General features: G+C 38.4%; 1 protein-coding gene across 1 annotated transcript; it reads right to left on the bottom strand.

Annotated features, from left to right (window-relative positions):
* Positions 1-1,022: 1,022 nt before the first annotated feature.
* On the bottom strand, positions 1,023-27,287 carry TMEM64 (transmembrane protein 64). The gene is made up of 3 exons (XM_010949217.3): positions 26,245-27,287; positions 10,073-10,228; positions 1,023-4,913 (listed from the first exon to the last, which is right to left on the bottom strand). The coding sequence occupies exons 1-3, from the start codon at positions 27,067-27,069 to the stop codon at positions 4,722-4,724; spliced, it is 1,173 nt and encodes a 390-aa protein (XP_010947519.2). The 5' UTR covers positions 27,070-27,287; the 3' UTR covers positions 1,023-4,721.
* Between the last annotated feature and the right edge of the window lie 261 nt (positions 27,288-27,548).

A 27,548-nucleotide genomic window follows, 5' to 3' on the forward strand; every position in this document is an offset into this window, starting at 1 on the left:
AAGCAATTGTGACCTAAAATGTCTAGAAAAAGTGTACATGTGATAGTGTAATAGAAAAGAACAAATCTGACTCCACATTAGATCTGTCTCTTGTTTTTACCCTGTGCCCTGTTTTCAAGGCTTAGTCTTGCCAGCTCTGCACCTTTTATGAAACAATGTTGCCTTTAGCCTGAAATATAGACGACGGCCTATTTTCAAGGCTCTGACCTTTTAAGGATATTAACACTTTTGCACTTATAGAAAGATAACAAGTTGCAGAATAGAAAATAACACTTGTTTTGTTGGAGGTTTTACAGAGACACCATGACCTGGTGCACCTGGACACCTACAAGAACAAAGAATTCCTACACCAAGAAGTTTGCACCAACCAACCACACCCCCTCCCCTGTTTTTTAGTATAAAAGGAGCCTGAATTCTGACTTGAGGAGGATGGTTCTCCAAGACATTAGTCTGCCATCCTGTAGGTCTGCCAGCTTTCTGAATAAAGTTGCTATTCCTTGCCCCAACACCTCATCTCCCGATTTACTGGCCTGTCGTGTGGCGAGCAGACCAAGAACGAGTTTGGACTTGGTAACAATAGTATGGGATCTGCTACAAATAAATAAGAACAAGTACTTTTTTTTTTTTTTTTGCTTTTTTTTTATGTTTTAAGATGAAAGAATGGGCCCTCGAGGAAACAGTCATGGAAATAGGGTAGAGATCAACAGGAAATTAGATTGGTAGAAGTCTTTTAACATTATGAAAGGCATCACAAACAGTACTGCAGTTGGGACAAATGACTAACAATTGTTTGGCAGGTAGCATTTCATGACTAGGGGTATTAGAAAAAAAAACCACTGAAGATCAAGTGCCAGTGTAAGACATCAGAATCATTTCTCCACAGGCCCCTGCTGTAACTGTAACCACCCCATCTGAGCTCAGTTACCAGCATGCCCTCCTCCTTCCCTCCTGAATTGTTCCCTCCTCATGGCACATGTCTCTATATCCATTCATTATAGAGGGAAAGAAAGAGAAGAGAGAAGGAAAATAAAACATAACCTTTTATTTTCTCAGGCACAGAAGTGATCTGGGATACCAATAATCAAGAGATTTTACTGATTTGCCTTTAGAATTATGTTTTAAATCTTTAGCTACCCTAGAAAATAGTTTGCAGCAATCACTTTGCAATTCAGAAGTACCAAGTTACTACTGAGTTGTGGAATTAATTAACGGCTTATGTTCAATATATGTGAGGAATTCCTTAGTTAAATATCCTGTAGAACACGTGATTCCATTCCCTTTACAGGCTTTTCAGCTTAAAGACATGACCTTTAAAAAATTACATCCAAAACAGTTTATTGTAACAGAAATCAACAGAATCCAATTTAAAAACCAGACAGTGTTATTCTGACCATCATTCTGACACTCTGAGTGGCCTGTGTCTGAAACAAAATTCCATCACTGAAGTTATCAACCTAGGTCAGTAACATTGTTTCTGAGGTCCTCATTAAATCTCTCTTTTTTAAACCTCTCTTCTCCGCAAATGCTGACTGGTTTTGAACAGCATGGATTTACCATACATCTCAGGATTTACCGACATCATCAACCTGGCACGTATCTAATAACTTTAAGCTTCTAAAGAAAGTCTCACACGTATTGACATATGTAACCAATAGCACCTTTCCTATGAATAGTTCAAATCAGTATTGCACATTAACAAACCCAGAAACGCTGGGGTATGCTTGTAGCCCCACCACTTAGTAACAGCAACAGTAGATAAGAATAGATACTGAATAGCTTCTCAAAGAGGGAAAGGTTTTATAGTCAAGATGCTTGACCTATCAGGGTAAAGTCGTCTTAGAAAGGTTTGCAGTTGGTTACAAAGTGCATAAAAAGAGAGTATGGCTAGCTCTGAACAAAACCGCAAAATCATTTCTGAATATAAACTCAAAATACACATTCTAATGACAGAAATTTGGTTTCTATTATTTTCACAAACCAAAGAGAACATATTTCAAGTTATTTCACAAATCAGATGGTCAAATGAAAATGGGCATGAAAGCATTTGTAAATTATTATGTCTGTGTTTTTAAAAAGGTGCTGCTGTTCGAAAATAATTTACATGACAAAACTTGGCAAAAAGTAAATAAAATCATTAATAGTAAGTCAGAAAACATGGAAAACTAAGAAAAAGGCCCAAAGAATTTTAAAAAACGGAACATATCTTTCATCAGATTTGGATATTAGGTAAATTGTGTGCTTTTAAAAATATGCATATAAAGCAATTTTACACTGCACTTAACTGGTTTGAGAAATCCAAAACATTTTATTTTATAAATATATACTCTGACTGAAGGCAATAATTGGGCAACATAAAAGGATCCTGTAGAAATTTGTTGCTGCCAGAAATCTGGGATGCAGGGTTAAAGATGGAGTGAATAAGGCATGGCGATGCTTTGCACAATTTACAGACAGCACATCTGAAAACTCAGCAATCAAATCCAGCTATCCAACAGCATGACTATAAAGGATTGTAGTTTGCTTGGAGGCTGGAAATGATTTAAAACAAAAAAAAGAAAATTGCAGTTTTAGTATCTTAGAAATAGTAAATCCATACTATTTTTAGTAAAAATGGATGATTTTATTATAGAAAATTATGGCAGAATACAGAAAAATTATTATTATTTTTTTTTTTTTTTTACTTATTTAAGTACCAAGCAAAATGCACCTGGAAGAACTCATTACGAACTGCCAAAAGGTATTCATTTGGTGAAATTATTTAAGTTACAAAATGCTAAGTAAATAAAATGCACTTCAAAATCCATGTAGTGTAACACAATTATATGAAAGCAGTGATCTTAAATTACTGAGTTCTTTAACAAAAACTAACCAACAAACAAGAAGCACAAGAGAAATATTGTCAAGTAAGACAGAAAAAAGTAAGTCAGATGTATTGTTCATTGAGATAATTAAACTAAAATAACTTTAAAAATATCTAAACAAATAATTAGGATTCAAAAAAGAGTAAGAAGATTCTAATACTATATATTTTTTCTATCAATAAAAGAAGGAAGGATTTGTAGGCCAATAAAGTGCTGTGGATCCAGGTGCCTAGCAGATCATTTGCACTGAGGTCTTAGCACGGACGTATAAATAAACTTCACTGTGACTCAAAGGTGAGAACGCTTATTATGCATTATGAAGGAAAGGAAAACAATTATACCTGTGATAGGCAAAAAATTAATTGAAATGATCAAATGCATCTTTACTATACTTCCAAATAATTCTTTTGCACTTTAGTAAATCAGGGCAAGGATTTCACCCTAATGAAAAGGCAAAAAGGGAGGTCTCTGATAAGGTGGCATTTTCATAGCTAAAAAAGATACCTGTCAGAAAATTTGCATTCATATCTATAATCTCCACTGTGAAAAACTAATCATTAAGTTGACAATTAAACTACTTAAAAAATATAAGGTGATAAATGAATAACATGTCATATGAATCATATGCCAAATTATTACATGCTATCCACGTAAGTGCTATGAATAAATACACTCAATTCATGCTACAGGAGAAAGAGTAGAGAGACTTAAAATTCACATTTCAGAATTCCTGAGTCTTACCAGAGAAAAACAAGTACCAAAAAAACCAAACAAAATAAACCTAAAGTAAAACAAACGATACAAATCTGGGCATTAAGTTAACACTATATTTATAGTTTTAAAGCTGAAGACTATGGGGACAAATATATATGTACTCAATGGAATTATAAACATGATTTTAAAGCTTGGTTTTTTTAAAAAGGCATTTTGATCAAACAAGGCCACCCGAGAGACACCTTCAATGACGGCAAGCCCACCACTTTAAAAGGATAACATCTTTATTTCAAAGCCTAATCGCGAATATAAAAAGGAAAAGAAGTTTATTTTAATAAAATGTTTAAATAAGACTGCAGGACAGCCCTTTGATGAAAGACCTAAGAAGGGTAAAGCCAACGTAATGACATTAGAACACAAGTTCTAATCTGAGCCACCACCCATTGAGTAATTTCCCTTTTGCTTTCCGTATTACACAGTGAAACTAAAAAAGGTATCTTAAGAGCACTTGAGTCCCACAATGTAGGATTTAAGCTTGTGTGTATGGGTGTAAATGGCCCTGCAACAGTATGATCCTTGCAAAAATACATTCAAACAAAAGTTCATGTCTATTTTCTAACTAGTAAGGAGAAGGGAAGCAAAGTGGTCCCACCTAAAACAATTAAAAGAAAACAACCCCAAACCCAAAAAAATCTGTTTATCCTTTCTGGAAAGACTACTGAAGCAAAGAACATCCAGTAATATTACACACTTAAAATTGCATACTTTTACTCATCTTTATATGTAGGAAAGATGCATACAACTATTTATGGACTTTATAAATAAAGACAATATGCAGAAAAATATTTGGATTATTTCTCTGTTCATAAGTACCCAGAAAGAGAACAAAGAATAAAATAAAACTAAAGTGCAGACCTACAGGCCATTATGGGCACAGTAAACGACAAAGAGGTGCAGTCAAAACTGCATTTACACTTACATGTCCAGAAAATGGTTCTTCCTTTAAAAAAATTTGCAATTTAAAAACTTGTCAGTTTTGTTTTTTGTGCCTTAATACAATTAGAACTTGCGTCTGCCCACTAGTGAGGAGACCGCTCGACCCTGGACAGCACACAAGGCCCCTGAAAATCATACGTTTCGCTAGAATCATACAACATTGAGTCCACCTCCAGAAAACGTCAGGGTCCTCTTGCTGTAGAATGAAGAGCCGCTGATATTTGGTTGATTGCCTTTAACCAGAGAAGTTTTCAGTTCCATTTCGCAAGCTACGATAGCTGCATTCAATTCCACTTGAGCTCGATGAACTACATAAAACATGAGGCCTATACTTATAATAATCTGTGAATAAAAATAAAACATTACAGTTAACAATTATTTTACATAGAAAAAAGGGAAAAATAAATCCAATGAGTATTTGGTTTAGGAATGTTCCAACAGGATGCATCTCAGATACAGTTAGGTAAAAATGTTTAAATAGTTTACAGGCAGTTGTCATTTACTCTTTCCTTGGCTGCTGGGTGAGAACCACGATCTACAGGGTAACCATTCTATAGTATTAGGTTGATACAAGGCAGGCATACATCCCTTTTAGTCCGTATAAGTGATGTTTGTTTGATACAAGTCAAGCCTGCCTCTTTGTATCAGAAAGCTTCCTTCCAAGAATAAAAACGAATTCTACAACAGAGGTTGAGAGCGGGCTAAACTTTCTCAATGTAACTACTGTAGTAGCCTGTCTGTGCAGAGCTATGACCACAACCTCTAAGCCCACTTAGAGAGAAGTACTACTGTTTGCAAATGACCTGCCTGCTGCAGCCTAAATTAAAACCATTAAGAAACATTTTTTTAAAAAATGAAATGCCAATAAGCTTCAGAAGAAATCACCTAGAAACCATGAACATGAAATTGTCTACACTTAGGGAAAAAGGAAAACATGACAATGAGTGAACAACAACAAAAAAATGCCAGTCAAAGGGATAACTAGAAAAAGCATCACACTGAAACGAGGTTCTGGTCTTAGTTTAGCCACTCACTAGTGACCTGATTTCAGGTGAGCCCCTTTAAACCACGTGGGCTTCTCCCACTGTCCGAAAGTTGTGTCCCTCTGGGCTTGAACACTCTACATACAATTCAGCAGAATGTCTGCGCATCTTCTAAATGGTATTTACTCCAAAGCTCATTTGTAAAGCGATTCTTTAGAGTTTGGAGTAAATATTCTCAATAGGTGTTGTTTAATGTCCCAACAAGCTTCCAAAGGCTGCTCTAAGCATAGTGATTATAAAATATAATAGTTTCAATTAGCCCTACCTATAATTTTAACAGTTTTATGGGAAAAGTATTCTACATACAATTGTCAGGGCTGTGGTGAAGGACAGCTTACTGGGGGTGGGACAGGAGAAGCAAAAGGGGGAACGTGGAGTTTGCACAAGGGGCACCACTGAGCGAGTACCCATTACTCGGTACAATTCTAAGCAAATTAGGTATTTTAATGGTAGGTTTTTAAATCTTGTTTGTTCCCTAACATGTTAGCTCTCTTAAAAACACAAGGTATACTTATCGAATACCCTGTTTGATACTATGTGGATGGTGAGATCATAAAAAGACATAGAGAAAATGTTAGATAAGTAACTGGGGGAGGATGTGGATGAGATGTTAAGTTCTCTGCTTAGGACATGATGAATCTGAGGTACCTATCAGCTATCCAAAGCAATTCAGTGCATGGGTCTAAAGGTGTGGAAAACAGGCTAAGCTGAAGAGGCATATATGGGAGCCGTTACAGTAAGTATCATCGCAGCCACCTTTACCAAGAAGGAAAGTTTTCAGAGTGAGAACAGAAAGGTCAGGGTAGAATCCAGAGGAAGACCAATTTAGGGGTGAAGAGAGGAGGAGGTGCTAATAAAAGAGCCAGGCAAAGATGGGAAAAGATGAAGATATGGTATCAAAGGAGCTAGGAAAAGAAAGTGTTTTAAAAAGGCATTGCCAAAAGAGTCTTAGGTTGCTACGATGAGGACTGGAAAGTGTATCTGGTTTAGAGAAGGTTAGTGATGAAAGCTTGAGGGAAGGATTTGGCAAGGCCACAGAAAATAAGTTGAGAACCAGTGAAAAGTTTTTCAGGTCCCTAACAAGGGTGAACTGGCTACATCTTTACATGGGGTTCTCCCCAGATGCTTTCTTCATCCTAGGGCCTGGCCTAGGGTACCAACTCTTCCCAACAGCCCAGTGAAGTGTTAAAAAAAATCCCACAACAAGAAAAAAAAAAAAAACTTTTAAAAAAGTTTCCCTATTAAAGCAAAAGAATCAAACACAAGCAGAAGGACAAGCTTTATACACAAAGGCACACACTGAAAGGGATTCCTTCCACCATTAGTGGAAGAGCAGGCTGAGCGTACAAGCAGGACACAAGGGGGTCAGTAAATTTCTTAGTCGGAAATTGAGGGGTTTCCCATTTGCAGGCTTTTGATTCTTCTGTTAAGCAGGAGAGGTCATCTATTGAGAATGAAGAGGGAAGCAAAGGGAGGAGGAGAAAACTGTGAAGAGAGTGAAGCTAAGTTTGAAACAGTCATTAAGGAAAAATGGGGAAACGAGAAGACAAAGGAACAGACAGAATATAGGGCAGTGCTGAGAAACCAGCTGAAGGTTAGGAAAATGAAGCATCATCAATCTGCTTGGTTGTATGTCTTCCCTAAAAGGGCAGGTGCAAAGCAGATCAAAACTTGGATTTATCCAGGATTGGGGTTTTGGCTGATGAGTACACACAAAAAAATACAGGGCATGGAACAGTTAGCTGAATTGACAAACCATGGAATCTACATGAATACAAGAAACAGTTCGGCTTTCCTCTGAACATCTATTTGGTATTGCTTTAATTTTACAGACACTGCGGATCACTTTAGGTGGCTATAATAGGTGGCAAATTTGTGGCTCATTTCTAGCAAATATGAGGAACCTCATAATACATTACTAATTTTAACCTATATTTCACTCTTTTTCCTATGCTAATTTTCCCCCATCAAATGACTTTTTTTATTCGCCTGTATATCTTTTGTAAGCTAAATTAAATCCTCCCTCAATCAAATTAAACTATAAGTAACATCAATGTATCATATTAAAGCATAAATATGCCTTCATCCTTTTGTTGTGGTGGTGATGGTTTTTGTAAATGTCTGGGCTAAAAGATATTTGCCTTTCCTCCTTTGTATTCTAAGCTTTAATTTGCCAACTCAAGAAAAAGGGTCAGAAATCGCTAGAAAAAAGATCCTCCTATATTTTAAGAAGCATCACTGACAAATGCATGAGCTATTTCATTTTATTACAACTCCACTGATTACAGTTGAGTAGTTTACTAATATTCATAGAAATATAAAGTATCAAGTAGTGTAAATCTTCTGAAAGCTACTAATAATGAGGACTTCTAATTACAATGTTAAGAAAAAAAGATGTTTCAAAGACTTACTGATACAGAAAACAAACTTATGGTTATTAGTAGGGAAAGAAGGGTGAGGAGGCATAAATTGGGAGTTTGGGATTTGCAGATACTAACTACTATGTATAAAACATAAATAACAAGGTCCTACTATACATAGCACAGGGAACTATATTCAATACCTTGTAATAACCTATAATGAAAAAGAGTATGAAAAGGAATATACATATAACCGAATCACTAAGCTGTACAACAGAAACTAACACAACATTGTAAATCAACTATACTTCAATTTAAAAAAAAAGATGTTTCAAATTGTTTTCAGTAAACTAGAAAAACATAAAATATGCTTAAAATACGCTTAAATATACTAAAAAAAATCAATCTGAGAATGTAGTGTACATCAGAATCTTACAGTATTTATATAGTACTTATACTCTGTACATCAGAATCTTATAGTATAGGATGATTATAAACGTAAATTATTAACATAAATACTATATAATGCATAGAAAGTTTAATATGTGATTAGCATGCCACATTAATAAAAATAAACAAACTAACAAAAACTCTAAATCTAGATTTAGGTTATCTTAAAAAAATGTAATACTGAAGAAAAAACAGTGAAGAAAAATTAAAAACGATTTCCTGAAAAAATATTACATTTTTATTAAACCAAGCCCTTTTATTGAGAAGCTTTATTATAGTTTAATGTAAATAGCCCTGGGCTTACTTTGTTTAATGAACTTGTACTGCATAAGCACAAAGAAAATTAACTCTCGTTTTATTTATCTTAGAATTTTTAATACAAAATAGTACCTCAAAAACTTGAGAATAATACCACTAACAGTAAATTTGCAATATGATACCATACATTCAGTAACAGTGTAAGTTAAAACTTACAGTTCAAGGGGCCAGGAAGTCAAGGCAGCTGTCTCATTAGTACCACCTGCCTGCAGACTGCAGTCTACTGGCTATGCGCATGGACTCCAAGACCAGCTGCCTGTGTTCAAATCCCGCTCCTGCCCCTTGCAGCTCTGCTGTCAGGCAAATTGCTGTCCAATGATGTGCTGGTTAACTAGCTCTTAGGGATCAGAGGGGGGAGGCCTGCTGTAGAACACTTGCCATATTTCATACTGTAAATACCCCGTCATGACCAATTTCAAGCTACCAATGTGACATTACTGAAAGCAGAGTTGGAAAGAGATGAGCACAATTCGCTCAAGAAAGTAGAGGCAGTAAATGAGCTTAAACACATGGCCTATAAAGCATCCAATACCTGTTAGCGCTCATCATCGTCTTACCAAATCAACGAAAATTACGGTGATTTTATATTTTAGTAAGTCTCAGGAATAAGATGTATCACAAGCAAACGAATTTTAACTCTTCCTGTGTGTAATTTAAGGCACTGAATAAATCTGCCTCCCTGGCAAGATTTTCCTCTTTTATCAACCTCTTACATGGAATTATATGAACCCCAAACTGTACTACAATTTACAGAGGAGTAATACTCTATTACATGAATATTATTTGGACTTATAATGGAATACTTTTACACTTTTTATAAAGCATTACTTTCTAAAAAAATTTTTTGTTCACATCAAACTTTATTAGAAAGAAATTTACATTGCCAGTATAATAACCTAAAAAATACCAATAGAAGAGTTCAATACTTTCAAAGTTGAAGGGAAATTAAGATAAAAACCTAACCCCACCAAATCTCATTAAAATTATCTTAGAAACACAGAATTAACAACACTTCATACAAACTCAGAATCTGGTTTAGTGATGACTTTGAAAATAATCACTGCAAAAACAACCCTATTTTTGTCATTCCCATTTTTCTATTTAAGAGAATTTTCAGTAAGTGTCAATTCAGTTCTATATATTTCCACATATCCACTCAATTAAAAATGTAAATTTTGCCCAATATGAAGTAGTATTGAAAAAACAAGAAAAGATGTAAAAAGGAAAAAATCTTCTTAAATTATTTTCAATGAAATTTGCTAGATTTAAATCAGTAATGTCACACAAAAAGGAAACAAACAAAAAAGACAATCCTTGGTCTTAAACTCACCTGTAAACAAAAAACAAAATATCCACTAACACTCTGTTCTGCAATGACATCTTCCATGGTCCGCAGGGTGGTACCCAAATAAGAATTCAGGAGCTGGGTGGGAAGCAGTCCAATCGAAGATGCCATCAGATAGTTGGGTAAGGAGAGATCAGTAACCTGGAAGAGCAGAATAAATGGATTTGATTCATTACCACATGTACAATTTCAATTTCACAAAGAATGGTGTGTACAAGTCTTGCTAGTGGTCTTCCCTTGGGAGCAGAGGGAGCGGAACTGCTTTTCAAAGTGTTCTGGTTTTTAATAATAAAGGGAATATATATAGAATGCAGAAGATTTAGAATAAAAGGTTAAAGAAAAAAATTCTATTATTATGCCACTGAAAGATAACATTTTTGGCTATTCTTTTTTTCCTTACATGTAAATAAAATGTGCACACGAATCACTTTGTAAAAACCGTTTTGTAAGCCTTCCTCGTGTCATTTAATATTCTTCATAAGCATACATAACTGGCAGTGTGATCGCTGGGCTTTGAAGCCAGGTAACTCTACAACGACATTTCTGTGCCGAGTCTATAAGCATCAGCCTTTTCATTTGTAAAATGAAGATAATAACCACTACCTTACATGGTTGTTGTTAGGATCAGAAATATTTGTAAATATCTTAGCAAATGCCTAGCATATGACTGACACTCAGAAAGGTAGACATTACTATTATTATACAATTACACAATCACTCTGAGGATGCAGAGAACACTCCAACCATTCTTCTGTTGTAGAACATTTAAATTGCTTCCTTAATTGTTTCTTTGCACGTGATTATGCACTTTTTTTTGCTATTATAAAATTTTTAAAAACCTATGCTTAAAAACCTCGGTATATCAACCTGTGTGGGAAAGAGTATCTAAAATACTCCCAATAAGCCCATCTCCTGGTATCCATGCCCTCGTGTGATCCTCTCCCCAGGGTGTGGGCTGAACTAGGGCTTTCTTCTGGCAAATAAGACCACGGCCTAAGCAATGAGATGTTACTTCTAAGATAAGATTACAAAAACAACATGACTTCCATCTCTCCTTCAAGAAGGTAAGTTACCACGTTGTAAGCAGCTCTATGGAGAGGTCCATACAGCAAGGACCTGATGTCTTCAGCCAACAGCTGGCAAAGACCTGAGACCTGCCAAGAGCCACCTGAGCGAGCCTGGAAGCCGAGTCCCCCGTAGTGGAGCCGTTAAGACAGCTGCAGCTCTGGTCAGCACCTTGACTGTAATGTTGCAAGGGAACCTTAACTAGAGGTTCCTGGCTATGCTGCAAGGAATTCCTGACCCACAGAAACCATGTGATAATAAATGCTTATTAAGCCACTTTGTTTTGGAGTGATTTGTTACACAGAGAGAAATGACTAATATGCAACTCCATTATTTTAGGATAGATCATCAGAAATGGAATTATGAGATCAAAGAGTAAAAACTCTTTTCCGAAAAAGTTCACATACTTACAGTAAGTAACGTATAAGTTGTATCGTTTCATTATACTCTTACCCACTTTAAGTTTTAAATTTCAAACTTTCTTAGTTTGATGGGGTAAAAATGATGTTTCATCATTATTTAATCTGTACTATTTAAATTTATATTTACGTTAGCTTTAAGTATACACATTTTTCTATTTGCATTTTTATGGTTTTATTTGTTCACATTTGCTCATTTTTTACTGAAATGTTGTGTTTTCTTATTTATTCATAACATTTATTCTCTGTATAGTAAGAGCAACTTTGTCTATTATATGGACACATATAAAGTGGCAAAAATTTCCTTTAAGGTGTCCCTTATCTTTTAATTTTATGTTTTGACATATAAATGTTTCTAAATTTATATATAATCAAACATTATCAATCATTTCCTCTGATTTTCCATTACTTTTAGCTTTAGAAAGTCTTTTCAGATCCCACTGTTAACTCTACCTATATTTCTTTTATTATATTTTTCTTTTTAGTATTAACCACTTGCTCCTTCTGTAATTTATTATGATTAACGGTGAAGATATAGCCTTATCCTTCCCTTTCCCCAGTAACCAATTTTCCTAGAATCACTTGCTGAAAATCAGTAACTTCTCCAGCAACTTGGGATATTTATTTTATTATAAATGAAGTTATTGTGTATAAAGGGGCAGACTTGGGGCTCTAATACTATCCACTGATATCTTGTACTGAAACCAAATTGTTGCAAAGGCTATCAATCTTAACCTCATATCTAGAGCAATTAGAGAAAGAAGAACAAACAAAACCCAAAATTAGTAGAAAGATAACATAAAGATCAGAGGAGAAATAAATGAAATAGGGACTAAAAAAAAAAAACCAAAACAAAACAGAAAAGATTAATGAAACTAAAAGCTGGTTCTTTGAAAAGATAAAGAAGATTGATAAACTTTCAGCCAGACTCATCAAGAAAAAAAGGGAGAGGGCCCAAATCAATAAAATCAGCGATGAAAAAGAAGTTACAATTAACTCCAAAGAAATACAAAGGATCAAAAGAGGCTACTATGAGCAACTACACAAATACAATGGACAACCTAGAAGAAACGGGTAATTTCTTAGAAAGGCACAATCTCCCAAGACTGAGCCAGGAAGGAACAGAAAATATAAACAGACCAATTACCAATGCTGAAATTGAATCAGAAATTAGAAAACTCCCAACAAACAAAAGTCCAGGACCAGACAGCTTCACAGGTGAATTCTACCAAACACTCAGAGGAGACTTAACACCTTTCCTTCTGAAACTATTCCAAAAATTGCAGAGGAAGGAACACTTCCAACCTCATTCTAAGAGGCCACCATCACCCTGATACCAAAACCAGACAAAGATATCATAAAAAAAAAAAATTACAGGCCAATATCACTGATGAACACAGATGCAAACATCCTCAAAAAATACCAGCACGTCGACTCCAACAATACATTAAAAGAATCATACGCCATGCTCAAGTGGGATTTATCCCAGGGTTGCAGGGATTTTTCAGTATCTGCAAATCTATCAATGTGATACACCACATTAACAAATTAAAGAATAAAAACCATATGATCATCTCAATAGATGCAGAAAAAGCTTTTGATAAAATTCAACATCCATTTATGATAACAACTCTCCAGAAAGTGGGCACAGAGGGAACATAACTCAATATAATAAAGGCCATATATGACAAACCCACAGCTAGCATCATACTCAATGGTGAAAAGCTAAAGGCATTCCTCTAAGTTCAGCAACAGGACAAGGATGCTCATCTCACCACTTTTATTCAACATAGCTTTGAAGTCCTAGTCACAATAACCAAAGCAGAAAAGGAAATAAAAAGCATCCAAATCTGAAAAGAAGTAAAACTGTCACTGTATGCAGAGGACCTGATACATACATAGAAAATCCTAAGGATGCTACCAAAAAACTACTAGAGGTCATCAAAGAATTCAGTCAAGTTGCAGGACGCAAAATTAACACACAGAAATTTGTTACATTTCTATACTCTAACAATGAAAGATCAGAAAGAGAAGTTAAGAAAACAATCCCATTTACCATCGCACCAAAAAGAATAAAATACCCAGGAGTAAACCTACCTAAGGAGGCAAAAGACCTGTGCTCTGAAAACTGCAGGACACTGATGAAAGTAACTGAAGACAACACAAACAGATGGAAAGACATCTCAGGCTCTTGGATTGGAAGAATCAATATTGTTAAAATGACCACACTACCCAAGGCAGTCTACAGATTCAGTACAGTCCCTATCAAATTGCCAATGGCATTTTTCACAGAACTAGAACAATAATTTTAAAAATTTGTGTAGAACCACAAAAGACCCCAAGTAGCCAAAACAATCTTGAGAAAGAAGAATGGAGCTTGAAGAAATCACACTCTTTGACTTCAGACTGTATTGCAAAGTTACAGTAATCAAAACAGTATGGTACTGTCACAAAAACAGACACATAGATCAATGGAACAGGACAGAAAGTCCAGAAATAAACCTATGGCACTTATAATCAATTAATCTATGACAAAGGAGGCAAGAATATACAATGGAGAAAAGACAGTCTCTTTGATAAATGGTGCTGGGAAAACTGGACAGCTACCTTTAAAAGACTGAAATCAGAACATTCTGTAACACCATATACAAAGGTAAACTTAAAATGAATTAAAGACCTAAAGGTAAGACTGGATACTATAAAACTAGAGGAAAACACAGGCAGAACACTCTTTGATATAAATCGCAGCAATATTCTTTCAGATCCATCTCCTAGAGTAATGGAGATGAAAACAAAAATAAACACATGGGACTAATTAAACTTAAAAGTTTTTGTACAACAAAAGAAACCATAAACAAAACAAAAAGACAACCTATGGACTGGTAGAAAGTATTTACAAATGATGAGACTGACAAGGGATTAATTCCAAAATATACAAACAACTCATATAGCTTAATATAAAAACACATGCAGACAAAAAAGAAAACCAAAAAACAACCCAACAAAAAACAGGCAGAAGACTTAAATAGACATTTCTCCAAAGAAGGCATACAGATAGCCAACAGTCACATCAAAAGATGCTCAACATCATTAATTATTAAAGAAATGCAAATCAGAAGTACAATTCTCACACCCGTCAGAATGGCCATCATCAAAAAAGTCCACAAACCATAAATGCTGGAGAGGGTGTGAAGAAAAGGAAACCTTCCTACACTCTTGGTGAGAATGTAAATTGGTGCGGCCACTATGGAGAACAGTATGGAGGTTCCTTAAAAAAACTAAACACAGAGTTACCATGTGATCCAGCAATCCCACTCCTGGGATATATCTGGAGAAAACTAATTCGAAAAGATACATGCACCCTGATGTTCACAGCAGCACTACAGGAGCCGAGATACGGACACAACCTCAATGTCCATCAATGGATGAATGGTAAAGTAGATATGGCATATACACACACACATACATACACACACACACACACACACAGGATATTACTCAGCCATAAAAAATAATGAAATATTGAAAGTTACAGCCACATGGATGGACCTAGAGATTATCATATTAAGTGAAGTAAGTCAGAGAAAGACAAATATCTACCACTTACATGTGGAATCTAAAAAAAAAAAAAAATGATACAAATAAACTTACTTACAAAACAGAAACAGACTCACAGACATAAAAAACAAACTTAACAGTTACCAAAAGGAAAAGCAGCGTGAGGGGATGGATAAACCAGGACAAAAAAAAAAAAAGACTTACCAGTTAAATATCTGATAAGAATTTCCCATCCTTCAAATCCCTATTATGACTCTTCTTTTTAAAATTACCATAACTATTTTTACTTATTCACTTTTGCAGATACATTAGGATCACTCTGCTATTCAAAAAAATTTAGTAAATATTATACTGGGATTAAGGAAAATTTATAAATTAATCTGGATACTGCAGAAAACTCTGTAATATTCAGCATTCTTATCCAGAAATATTTTTATAATTACTTAAAAATTTTCCACATTTTTTACTAAAGTTTGGTGGTTTTATTTACATGTATCACACATTTCTTATTAGTTATTTTAAGCATTCTATGTTACAGTTGTTGCTACTGCTATTAATTTTGAGAATAATTTTTCCATATCCCCATCTGGGTATTACTGATATATAAGAAAGTTAGTGGTCACTTCATTAAATTTATTTTCACTAATTTTAAGATCTGGCATTTTAATCAGGTGAGCCTACAGGAATTTCTGCCTACAGTATTCCAGGCTATTAGCTCAGGGTTGTTCTCCTACTCGACTCCTAGAAGTCTCAGCTGAGGATGTCAGTGTCATCTGCTCGTTAGTTCCTATGTATCAGAAATACTCAGATGAGAGTTTCAGGGATGGTGACTGCTACCTGATTGCTATCCTCCCATGTTTCTCAGACTCCAGTAGCACCACGGAAGTACACACATTCTTATTCCCAAACGTACTGGGATTTAGCTGGAGATATAATTCACTTGTCTGGGTCCGCAGAGGTTAATGTAGGACATTACCATCTAGATAGATCGACCATGAAAACAAAGACATGACCAACTGAAAAAAAGAAAAGAAAGAGAAAGAAAAACCCCTTAATTCTGAAAAGCAAGAGCTGACTCTTCTCTGAACACACATTTGTGAAGCTGACAACAAGAGAATCTCTATCTTGAGATGGATCTCTCCATGCTCACTGCACCTGAGGCCTGCTGCCCCTCCGGCAAGCACAAAGCACAGCTCTCTCTGCAACCTTGCCTCCAGCTCCTCTGCCTGCTCAGTTTAAAGCCGTTTACACCATGGCTTTACTGGCTTTAATTTAATGCACAAAGAAATTTTAGCACTTTTTCAAAGAATATCTTGACACAACTCAAATGAAGACTATAAGGGGTTCTGTGTATGGAATAACTCAAATTTCATGCATAGCTCTGTGAATCTGTATTAGTTTTGGTAAAGTGTACACTCCTGTACTGATGCGTTGCTTGGTTTATACAATAGCGGTGCTGTTTATTGACAGTTACTATGAAGGTAAATTCCAATTAAGATATACATTTGATAATGTTACACGGGAAAAAAATCATGAGTCCCTGTAATAATTTTTACCGAATGATCAAAAAAAGATCAAATGACTACAGTTTGAGCCTTCAATCTAATTATAATTGATAAATTATGTATTTTATTATATATATCCTCAAAATACTATCAATATTTCAGAAACAGTTGAATAGGAGGGAGAAAGCATTAACAAGTGGTAACTAGTTTTCACTTTCAGAAACAGGAAATTTAAAAAACTGGTTTAAAGAAAAACATTAACTGCCCATTCCCTTCCTCCCCAAAATCCATTTGTCTGTGTTCCCAATCTCAGTTGCCCTCACTAGCCACTTCAGAAGGCCTTCTAAATAGCTAAGAAGTCCACCGCCAACAGCTCCTGTGCCGGAACACTGTCTCCAGCTGACACCTAGACCTATCCCCACTCACAAGCTATGCTAAATTTTGCAGAAATCTTTTTTTAAAAATTGCAAATCTAATCGTGCTTAAACTCTTTCCTACTGCCATCAGAAGGAAGCTCAGTTTCTCAACACGGAGTTACTTCATGGCCTGGCCTCGGACTGCCTTATGCTTCATGGACACTATGTTCCAGCCATCAGAATTCTCTTGTCTTAGGACGTTCCTTGTTCTTTTCCTTCTGGGCGCTGTTCCTGCTGGCAGGGACATTCATACCCTTCCTCCCACTCCTTTTATTTGGGCAAAGTTCCAAACTGCCTTTCACTCAAATCATCAATTTCTCTAGGAAACCCTCCCCAAGCTCTCAAGTCTGCATTAAGAGCTCCTTTCAAGTTCTCTGACAGGACCAACACTATTACCTGCCTATCCCCTTCACACCAGAGAGTAACCCAGTATTTTACCATCTGTTCGCCCTTCACCCCTTCTTCAAACTACAAATTTGAACAGGAAGGGATCCATCTGCCTAGTTCTTCATTGTGTCACTACCTTTAGCATGACGCCTATTATATATTAGGTGCTAAATATACATTAACTGGATGTTGACTGCGTCAACATTAAAACTGTCTTGTTCACAAATGTGAGACTTACAATAGTCGCCAGTTTATAAACAGGCTAGGATGCAAAGTCCATTTGTAACTGGCTGTTCAGAAACTGAAAATACTGTCCCCCATTTCCTCAGAAATAATGTTATAAATGGAAATTGATTCATTATCAGCAAAATAGATGCCTTGATGTATCCAGAATGCTTTCTCCACTAGACTACAAGCACCGTGAAGGATCAAGGATGGACTTTGTTTTATTTATTGCCATTGCATCTGTAGCATCTAGAACCGAAGTGGGCACAGAGTAGGTATCTACCAGGTACTTGTTGAGTTGAGTATTGAATAAACACTAAACGCATTTCCATTAACCTCTGAGTCAACCTAATGTCAAGGCTAAGACCCTCTGTTTAGGCAGCAACTCTGAAAGTATGGAGAAGAGTTTTGCTACTAGAAAAAAAAAACAAAAGAAAAAAAGAAAAAAAACCCCAACAAAGCAGGTGCTCTGAGAGACCCCACTCTAACAGCTGTAGAGGGTGTCAGTGTACAGGCTTCTACTGACAGAGACAGTTAGGCAAATAAATCTGTTCACAATGCAGAAGCCATCTTTGTACATACAGACTTTTTCATTAGTTCGATATCCCTAAATTAGGTATCAATTAAATTAGGCATTAATTAATTCGGCTTTTAATGGTTCCTAAATATTTTAGGGGCCACTGATCCATTTGAGAATCTGATTAAAACACTGAATCCTCTCCCTAGGGAAAAAAATATATATGTCACTGCATAGAACGCCTAGAACATAAGTTAAAAAGATCTTCTTTATACAGTTGATTACTTTTACTCATTCAACAAAAATTTATCAAATGCCATCTATATATAAGGCCCTTCTATACATAAGCAGGGATGAATATACAAAGACAGAAAACCACAGCTGATGCTGTGGTCATTTTAAGTCATTTCGTAGTATACCTAATGGCCAAAATGTTCATTCCATTCAGTAAAAAGTCACAAAAGTTGTAACATTCACTCACAATGTTATATAAGGAAAACACATGCATTAATAAATGCAAAGACTAGAAAAATAAACACTAAAATGTTAATGATTGAAAAGTATAGTAAATACAAAGGAGAAAACAAAGTTTTTACAATAAACACATTTCACAGACAGAAAAAGCAAATACTGTTAAAGTAAGTTTTATAAGACTCTGCTTCTAAAGAAATTTTTTTTATCTAGGAAGGGGTAATAAGACACACTGTTATTTGTTACCACGACACAACAGACCAAAGATACAGATTTCTGAATTCCAAACCCATATATGACACAAAAACCACAGAAGCTGGTGAGATAACTGAAGAGACACAAAGAGAAGAACACGGTTTTGGGGAGGCAATGGCCAGCTGCGCTCAGTGGTACTGTGAGGTCGAAGGATGTGGACTGAGGTGGCAGGCCATTTATCCACTTGGTCACCGTACCTAAACCTTCAGACTTAAGACTTCAAGCTCCTTCAAAACACAGACTGTGTCTCTGTCTTTTGATTTCATCTAAACTGCTCACCCGGCAACAGATCAATATACTTTAAAAATAAGAGTACAATGACAAGTATCATGACTCATCAAATATGAATGAACGGTTATATCTATAACACAATAAAAATTTAAGATGAGAAAACATTTTTATAAAACATACTATTACCAAACTGTTAAAATAAAAGGTATTAACTTGTTATTTTGAACATTTACCTTTTTAAGAGCAAACTCTAAGACTGTGTAACCTTCCTCATTTTACAAATACGAAAATTGGAGGCCAGATTATTAAATGACTTCACCAAAGTCACAAAGGAGCTGAGACAGAACTAAAGGTCTCCAAAGAGTCTATGAGGCTAAGATTTTATCACTTTTCTGGTCTTACAATCACTTGCCAGTAAAAAAACTTTCATTTAATTGTAATAAATTTCAGTTTTATTGTGAACTAAGTTACTAAAGGTAATTTCTCTTTTTCTTGATTACTCAATGCAAACTCTAGGAAAATACATTACAGTTATATTTGTCTTTAATGTTTTTTTGTCATTATTTCAGTCAGTGTACCATTTTCACAGCTCCCTGCCCCTTCCAAAGCAAACAAACAAATTTTTTGTTGCTGCTTCTAACCTACTGTGGGCTCATAAAAATAGTCAAAGTAACTAATAGTTTGGTAACATAAATTCTTTAAAGTGGTTCTACTGAGAACTGAGCCAGGATGATGGGTCAAGCCTTGCACTTTTAAATTTACCCATTTTAATTTTGTCTGCATTTTACCCACATTACGCATATATTGTTTTTTTAAAAAAGGATTTTGTTAAATACAAAAGTAAATAAGATACACATGAGAGCTTTAGCACTCCCTCCGACATACGCAGGGGCTCAGGCTTGGCGGTTATTTTATTACAGTGACTGCAGTAGCTCTAATGCAAACCTTTTCTGCAAAGTGCCGGGCAGGAAATATTCTAGGTTTTGCAGGGTATAGGCTCCTGTCACAACTACTCAACTCTGCTGTTTTAGCTTAAAATGAGCCACAAATTGTACATACATGAAGGAGCTTGGCTGTATTCCAATAATATTATTTGCAGATGCTCAAATTTGAATGTCATGTAATTCTCACGTGCAGAAAATATTATCCTTCTGATTTTTTCCCTATCGTTTAAAAATTTAAAAACTACGTTTAGCTTGTGTGCCATGCAAAATCACGCAGTGGGCCGTGGTCACAGTCTGCTGTCCCCTGCTCTAAAGTCCTGGGATGATGCCTAATTCAACTGTGCAGAACGCTGACCGGTGAATGAAGCTGGTGAGTGCATGGGAGGTCCTCCATAACATCTGATACGTGATGCACTACAGGGCAGGTCCTCTGCAACTAGAACCAGGAGGTCTCTGAGAAACCCAGCTCTTTTTGGACCAACAACAAAATCTTAGGTATGTTCATGACTCTGCTATTTACTAGCTGTATACTTTCACCTCTCTGCCTCAACTGCCTTAGTTAAGATGAGTTAAGATGTTTATATGAGCACTAAATAAGAAATATATACATGTTAGAAGACAGAACCTGGCACTTAGTAAGTGCAATATAAATAATGGTTACATAACCAAAAACAAAACAAAACAAAAAACAACCTTCTAAGTTTCAATGTCCTCATTTTGGAATGCAGAGGATGGAGAAAAAGAAACAGTAATAAGCAAGCTAACTTATATATATATATACTTATATATAATAAGCAAGCTATATCACAGCTATGCAGGAGATATTAGTAAACACATCTTACAACAGAAGGTATGGCTCAAAAGAGTAGCTCAGGATGTCACAGTTAATGTCAGAACCACGCCTGACTTAAGTGTGTGATATCTGTCTTCTATATAACTCTGCCTCTTAGTCACTGATACCTCCTCAAAGGACTGCTGTGATGATGAAGGGATATCGTGTATGGAAATCTGCTCTACAAATTGTAACGTGGTATACAGCATATGAATAAGTGGGTCTCCCATGCTATGTTTTAAGTTTTCATTTGAGGTTTCAAAGATTTAAGCATGATGGAAACAAACTTTCCAACACGGAATTGTTTAAGAGAAGTTTTTCTATGACTAAAGTGAAAAGAGAGAATGATTTCTAGCATCTCCTGTAAAACAACAAAATTTTGGAAGTTGCAAGCACTCATATGAATACTGTTACCCATAACAACCAATTATCTTATAATATTTTCTGGATTAAAGTTGTTATTTCACAGGAGGTATCTTTAAATTGCATAAGTCCAGATGTCTGAGAGGACTTCTACAGTTTAGGAAGGGGGCAGGACACAGCCATTCAGAGATGACACAGCAATTAACACCAAGATGGTGGAAAATTCAACTCCCAACAAGCCTTGAGGCCTGAGATGGCACGACATTTGACTTCCAGTAGACTTGAGCTTCATTATAAACTCACTGTAATATATTAGCATTGCAAATGAGACTCCCACAGGCGCTGTGACAGTTTCGAGGCTAGCCATAAATGGTCAAAAAGTGGCAGTGGCCCAATCCTGGGAATCCCAGCCTCATCTCTAAAGTAGTTGGAATAACCCTCCCATTGGTTAGCATATGACGCTACAGAGCGCATAAAAACTAACACTGCGCCTTGTGGCCTCTCAGTCCTGCGCCTTCAGAGACAGCCCACACTCTTGTCTGTAGATGTGTTTACTTTTACTCTAAACTGAGTGCCTGACCCCCACACCTTGTGGACTTTCTCTTACCTTCTGCAATAGCCTGTACTCTATCTATGGAGTATTTATCTCTCTGAATAAATCTACCTTTGTTCAACTGTGGCCCACTCTTGAATTCTTTCCTAAGTGAAGCCAAGGACCCTCACCTGGTGGGGCGCATCCCAGAGTCTCAATTGAGACCTGGGACGTGGCCATCCTCCCGCCCCACATTTTTTTTCTGTATCATCTCCAAGGGGGGCATCTTACAGGAGACTTCACAAGAATGTTTTAATGCTTACTAAACACAGAATGAGATGTTTATAGTTTTCAGCTTTATCAACAAAAAGGAAATCCTAAAATTTTGATTTGCTATGTTTGAATCAAATAATCACGTCTGCCTTAGAATGCTGAGGACGAGATAAGTTAACACATCAAAGGGCACTTAGTAATTGCAGACGGATGCGAGACAGGCTACAGAGGTAATAAGCTGTGAGAGTTTGGAATTTATCCTGAGGGGAAAAGAAAATCCACTTGAGGGTTTTCCACAGGGAGAACCAAGGTCAGATTTGCCTTCTAGAAAAACCTTTCTGGACAGAGAAAAAACTGGAAACTCTTGCCTAAGAGGCAAGGAGACCAGGTGGGAAGCTGAGATGCCTGCGCCAGGATGGGGGCAGCGGAGTGGACTGAAGGGTCTGGGAGGCAGAACCTGTAAACCAAGTGCCAGAGTCCTGAAGACTGCTACCGAACACTTCACTCTTCTCCCTCCTGGAGTACACGCTGCCCCTCTGAGGTCAGCTGTGGCCATGTAACTTGTTTAGCCAGTAAAAAGATGAGATTACTTCCAAGTGGAAGCTTTAAAAACCAGTGCACAATTCACCATGTCATGCAACCAAGAGAAAGACGGTGGCTCTGTCAGCCTGGATCCCAGAGTGAAAATGACATAAAGCAGAGTCCCCACCCCTTCCCCAAACCAAGCTGAACCTGGATCTGTGTCAAATAGACAAACAAACCTTTGCTTTTAACCCACTGAGGTTTGGGGGTTGTTACTGTAGCAGAATTTAGCCTATCCCGACTGAGGCAGTAAGAAATAGTTACGGAGATATGTCCAGATAAGAACAGTACTTAGAAACACACACAGACTACAAGTCTAGAAATCTGTCTTAATGTACAATCATACCTATGGATACAAGATTACATCAAAAACATTGGGGGGGGGGGGCCTTTAACCATCTCCCAGAAGAAACAAGTGAATTTTTAAAAGTGGAAAAAACTTAAATATGTACTTCAGAAAGTATATGTCTTATGATCTAAGACAGACTTGATATTATAAAGTATTATGTACTTATTTTCCATTTCAATAATGAGTTTCAAAAGTGAGTGTCAGTTTGCTTACCCTTTTTTTAATCACATGGGAAAAGAAAATACAGCTAAGAAGAGATAGGAAGAAAGGGAGAGCCCCTTTCTTTCTTCCATATACTCACCTTTTACAATCACCTCCTGTATCTAAAATGTAAACACCACTACCTCCACCACTAACCATAATAATTGCTAACAATTTTTGAGAATTGAGTATGTACCCAGCAAACACTCCATGTTTCCCTGCATTAGGTTATTTCAGTCTCATAACTCAGCATGAACTAATCAAGGACGATCTAATTCCAAAGCCTGTGCCTCTCATGACCCCTATACCTCACTTCCTCTTTGAGGAAGGCCCAGATAAGTTTCTTTAATCGTGGGCACTGATTAAAGATCAATCAATCGTGGACACCGAAGATGAGTTTTAACTGTAAAGGGGGTGGGGTGGGGGGAAAGGATAACTTAAAAGATAGGCAGGGAAGAAGAAAACAAAAGAAACATGTCTGGAAGAGGGACAGTCATGGGCAGCCAGAGGGGTATGAGGGCAGAAAGGGTGGACACAGAATGAAGTTCTATAAGGCAGAAGGGAAAGTTGGGCTAAAAGAAAAATCAGCCTAAACTAAGCATTCTTTTCACTCACATACGCTGGGTGAATTCAGTAAGCTGTTTTGGTTGAAAGAGCTACTAAGCAGGTAAGTTAGCAACAGAAATGAACAAGACGTAATAGACTATATCCAATGGCTCCACAACCCACCCTGTTCATGGCCAAGAGTGAGAATTTCACACGGTCTGAGGCACTTTTTCAGCCAATCTGGGGTCTAAACCTCAGCTACACCCCTTGGCAGGTGGGTGATCCTGAACAAGCTCCTGGATGGTTGAGCCTCCATTACTTCCTCAGTAAAACTGGGCCAATAATACCTATTTCAAGAGGCCATTTTCCTTTTTTTCATTCTTTTCTCTCGATTCCACAAGGCCAAATTGAGAACTGCCCCTTGTCAAGTTCAGTTTCAATTACATAATTACCTTAAATTATTTCCAAATACAAAGCAGAATTTCTAACTCACATCTTTAATATGTTTAAGAGATGATTTTAAAAATCTATTTGATTTTTAATTAATAAACAGTTAATGAGTCCAGTTATACACTCAGGACTATACACAGTGAAGAAACAGAGCCCCGGGTTGGGTTGAGACCCTATCTTTAAACCACAGTGTAAAGTTTGGTTCTACCATTTATTTAGTACCTAGGTGACCCTGGGTTCTAACAATAGTCACTATCCCAAAAGGCACCTGTGAGTGTTTGTTAACCCAGGTTTGGTTGCATGTATTTATTTTACGTAATCATCTCAATTATCCTATGAAGGAGGTACCATTACTTGACCCCATTTTGCAAATAAGAAAATGAACCACAGAGAGGGTAAGCGATTTGACCGAGGACAATAGATTCCACAGGGACAGCAGAACTCCAGAGCATCAGCCCTGTGCTCCAGAATATTAGACAATAGCCTTTAATATAAGCATAATCACCTTCTGCAGGGCTAGTTAAAGATTAGAAATAATATGTGGAAAGAACCTAGGATAGTAGGCACAAGGTAGGGGGACAAGAAAATACACAGTAAGCCACACAGGAGAGTTGAGCAAACTAACAGAATGAAACTATTTAGGTTCCGTGGTGTCAACCCTCTTTCAAAGTCTTAGGATATTTGATCTATATTAGGTTGGGTCAAGGTGCATGTTTATAGGTGGCTGTAAAGAGGTAAAAATTTAAGAGAGGACATACCAGACTACCTGTAAACACCAAACTTTATCTGCACAGAGAACTCCTTATCTATTTCCATGCCAAGCGTCGCTGTTCGTTAGAATCAACGCAAGATTTGCAAAAGGCATTTACAAAGAAAAGAACAACAAAGAAGAGATCTTAATTTCGTCACAGCTAGGTTGGTTAGAATTATTGTTAAAACAAAAGAAGAAAGTTTCTAGAGACTAAAAATTTATTTCTGAAACAAAACAATGTGTCAGATTCACTAACATAAAATATGTTGGCTCCTATCAGTCTTGAGTGCTAAATCTCTCGACTTCATACAGTTTCCTTTATGTCTACCTGAAGGGTTGAGTTCCTGAGAATCGCTAATATGAACTCTTTGTAGTTTAGAATCATTGAATTTGAGGAACTCAGTAATCTAATTCAACCCCTTCACCTTAGAAAAGAGGAAAGCTAAGGCAGATAGGGTTAATAATTTGTTCCAAAGACACTAAGTTTGTAAATACTGGATTCCTTTCTTCTGATCCATGGTTTCCTCACTAGCAGTGTCTCTAATTCCTAAATCAGTTGCAATGGGATGTCCACTAGCCAGAAAAACCTAAGCTAGATGAGCAGAACACATGAAAACAAGGCAAAAAAAGTGTAGAAGATGTGCAAAAAGAAAAATAAGTTCTCACTGGGGAAAAGGTTATCTGTCCTATTTTGTTTTATCCACTACCTAGGGATTTCAAAATGAAGTTCCTCCAAACATAAACAGGAGGCTATCCCCATTAACACTGTATCACAGCAAATTACTCGATGAACAAAAGGCCTATCAAAAATTTTAGGGAACCCCAAAATATAGTCTGTAACGACTCCCTACGTTGTTTACCCAAACACTTCCTTTAGTGCCACGTTGTTGAGTCAAAACCATGGATGCGTTTATACAGGTTAAGAAAGAAAACTACGCATGTGAAACCTTTACTCCCTGACTGTTGCCAAAGCTGCTACAGAAATAAGATGACAAATGTTTAAAATGGATATTTCCATTCATCTCCCCTCAGAGTTCAAAGGACTCTTCATTTTTAACAAAACCCATATGCCAAAAAGGGTTGGTTCTTTCTTCACCAGATCTACAGAGGGCCCGACTTAAATTTGCTTTATTTAAGATTTCTTAGGGTACGACGGAAATGCTAACTCCTGTTGTCAATGTCACTTCTCTGCTGGTATTTATCTGATGGAGCGCCCTCCCAGGGCCGTCACAAGATCGCTCAAAAACAGACTCGGAGAGGGATGGACCAGCGGGACACCACTTACCGAGAACACTGCATTCTGGAGCCCAAAAGGTATAGGAGTGAGTCTGGCCAGCGCCACCACTTTCAGGCCGCTCCCTCCCTCCACGACGCGGATAACGGCGCTCAGCTTCTCGCTGCTCTGAATCTTGGTGGCCACCCAGGCGGTGAGCAGCCGCTTGCAGACCACATGGGCGATAAAGGTGCCGATGAGGACTCCCACCACCATCAGTCCCATGCCCAGCACGAAGCCGTACAGGTAGCCGGCGGCCACGTTGAGCACGATGTAGCCCCAGCCGCAGGGGAACGAGACCACGATGAAGCCCACGACGAAGAGCAGGACCCCGAGCAGCGAGTCGAGGCTCTCCACCCAGAGCAGGAGGTGCTGCAAGTAGCGGCGGACCAGGGCCAGGGAAGCGAAGCACAGCGCGGCCAGCACGCAGACCAGCACCAGGCTCCGGCACCAACAGGTGCTGCCGAGGCAGCAGCAGCGCCAGCTTCTCACCTCGGCCACGCCGACCACCACGCCGCCGCCGCCGCCGCCGCTGCCGCCGCTCCCGGGGCTGCCCGCCAAGGCCCCGCCCGGCGCCGGCAGCTCCAAGGCCGCAGGCTGCCCGTGGCGCTCCAGATAGGCGCCAAGCAGGGCCCCGGAGGCCGCCGCCGCTGCCGCCGCCGCCGCCGCCACCCCCGCGCTCGCCCCGCCCCCGCGCGGGAGGCGGTCCGCGGGGCCGTCCCCGCCCGCAGCCCGCGGCAGGGCCCGGCGAGGCGGCAGTTCGGCGCGGCCCGGCACGGCGGCGTGCTGCGGCAGCCGGGGCGGCGTCTGGAGGAGGCTCCCGCCGGGGCTCCACATGCCTCGGCCCAGAACGGGCCTCAGCCGGCCAGCCCCGCCGCAGCCGCCGCGCCTGTGGGGCGGCGGCCCTGCATGGCGCCCCGCACGCCCGGCTTCGACTCCCCGCGTCCGCTCAGGTGGCAGGAGAGGGCCTCAGAAAAGGCGGGGCCTCGGCGGCGGCGGGACGATCCCCCGGAGAGTGGGGAAAGTCCGGACCCCACAGCCCACAGCCCACAGCCCACAGCCCACGCCGGCGAGCCTGCCCCTGTGGGGCTGGAGGGGCGGGGCCTTGGGCGCGGGGGCGGGGCCTGGCCGCGCTACATACGGACCCCGCTCCGCGTGACGCACAGCCGGGCGGGGCTGAGCGGGTGACGGGAGCTGGGCCGTGGCCGCGTCTGAAGGGCGCGGGGCGCTGAGCCGAGCGGCGGGACGGGCAGAAAGGGCAGAGGGTACTCGGACACCGGAGGAGCAGGAGGCGGCTGCGGTGGGGAGGAGAGCCG

This window comes from Camelus bactrianus, chromosome 25 (genome assembly GCF_048773025.1).
Source record: "Camelus bactrianus isolate YW-2024 breed Bactrian camel chromosome 25, ASM4877302v1, whole genome shotgun sequence".
NCBI lineage: Eukaryota > Metazoa > Chordata > Mammalia > Artiodactyla > Camelidae > Camelus > Camelus bactrianus.

Bases quoted from the DNA above. Each gene is read 5' to 3' on its own strand.
- TMEM64 (XM_010949217.3), bottom strand. From the start codon at position 27,069: ATGTGGAGCCCCGGCGGGAGCCTCCTCCAGACGCCGCCCCGGCTGCCG. The intron at 10,229-26,244 runs GTAAGTGGTGTC...CTGCTCTTCCAG, and splicing joins TCCAGAATGCAGTGTTCTCG to GTTACTGATCTCTCCTTACC. The intron at 4,914-10,072 runs GTGAGTTTAAGA...TTTTATTCACAG, and splicing joins ATTTTGTTTTTTGTTTACAG to ATTATTATAAGTATAGGCCT.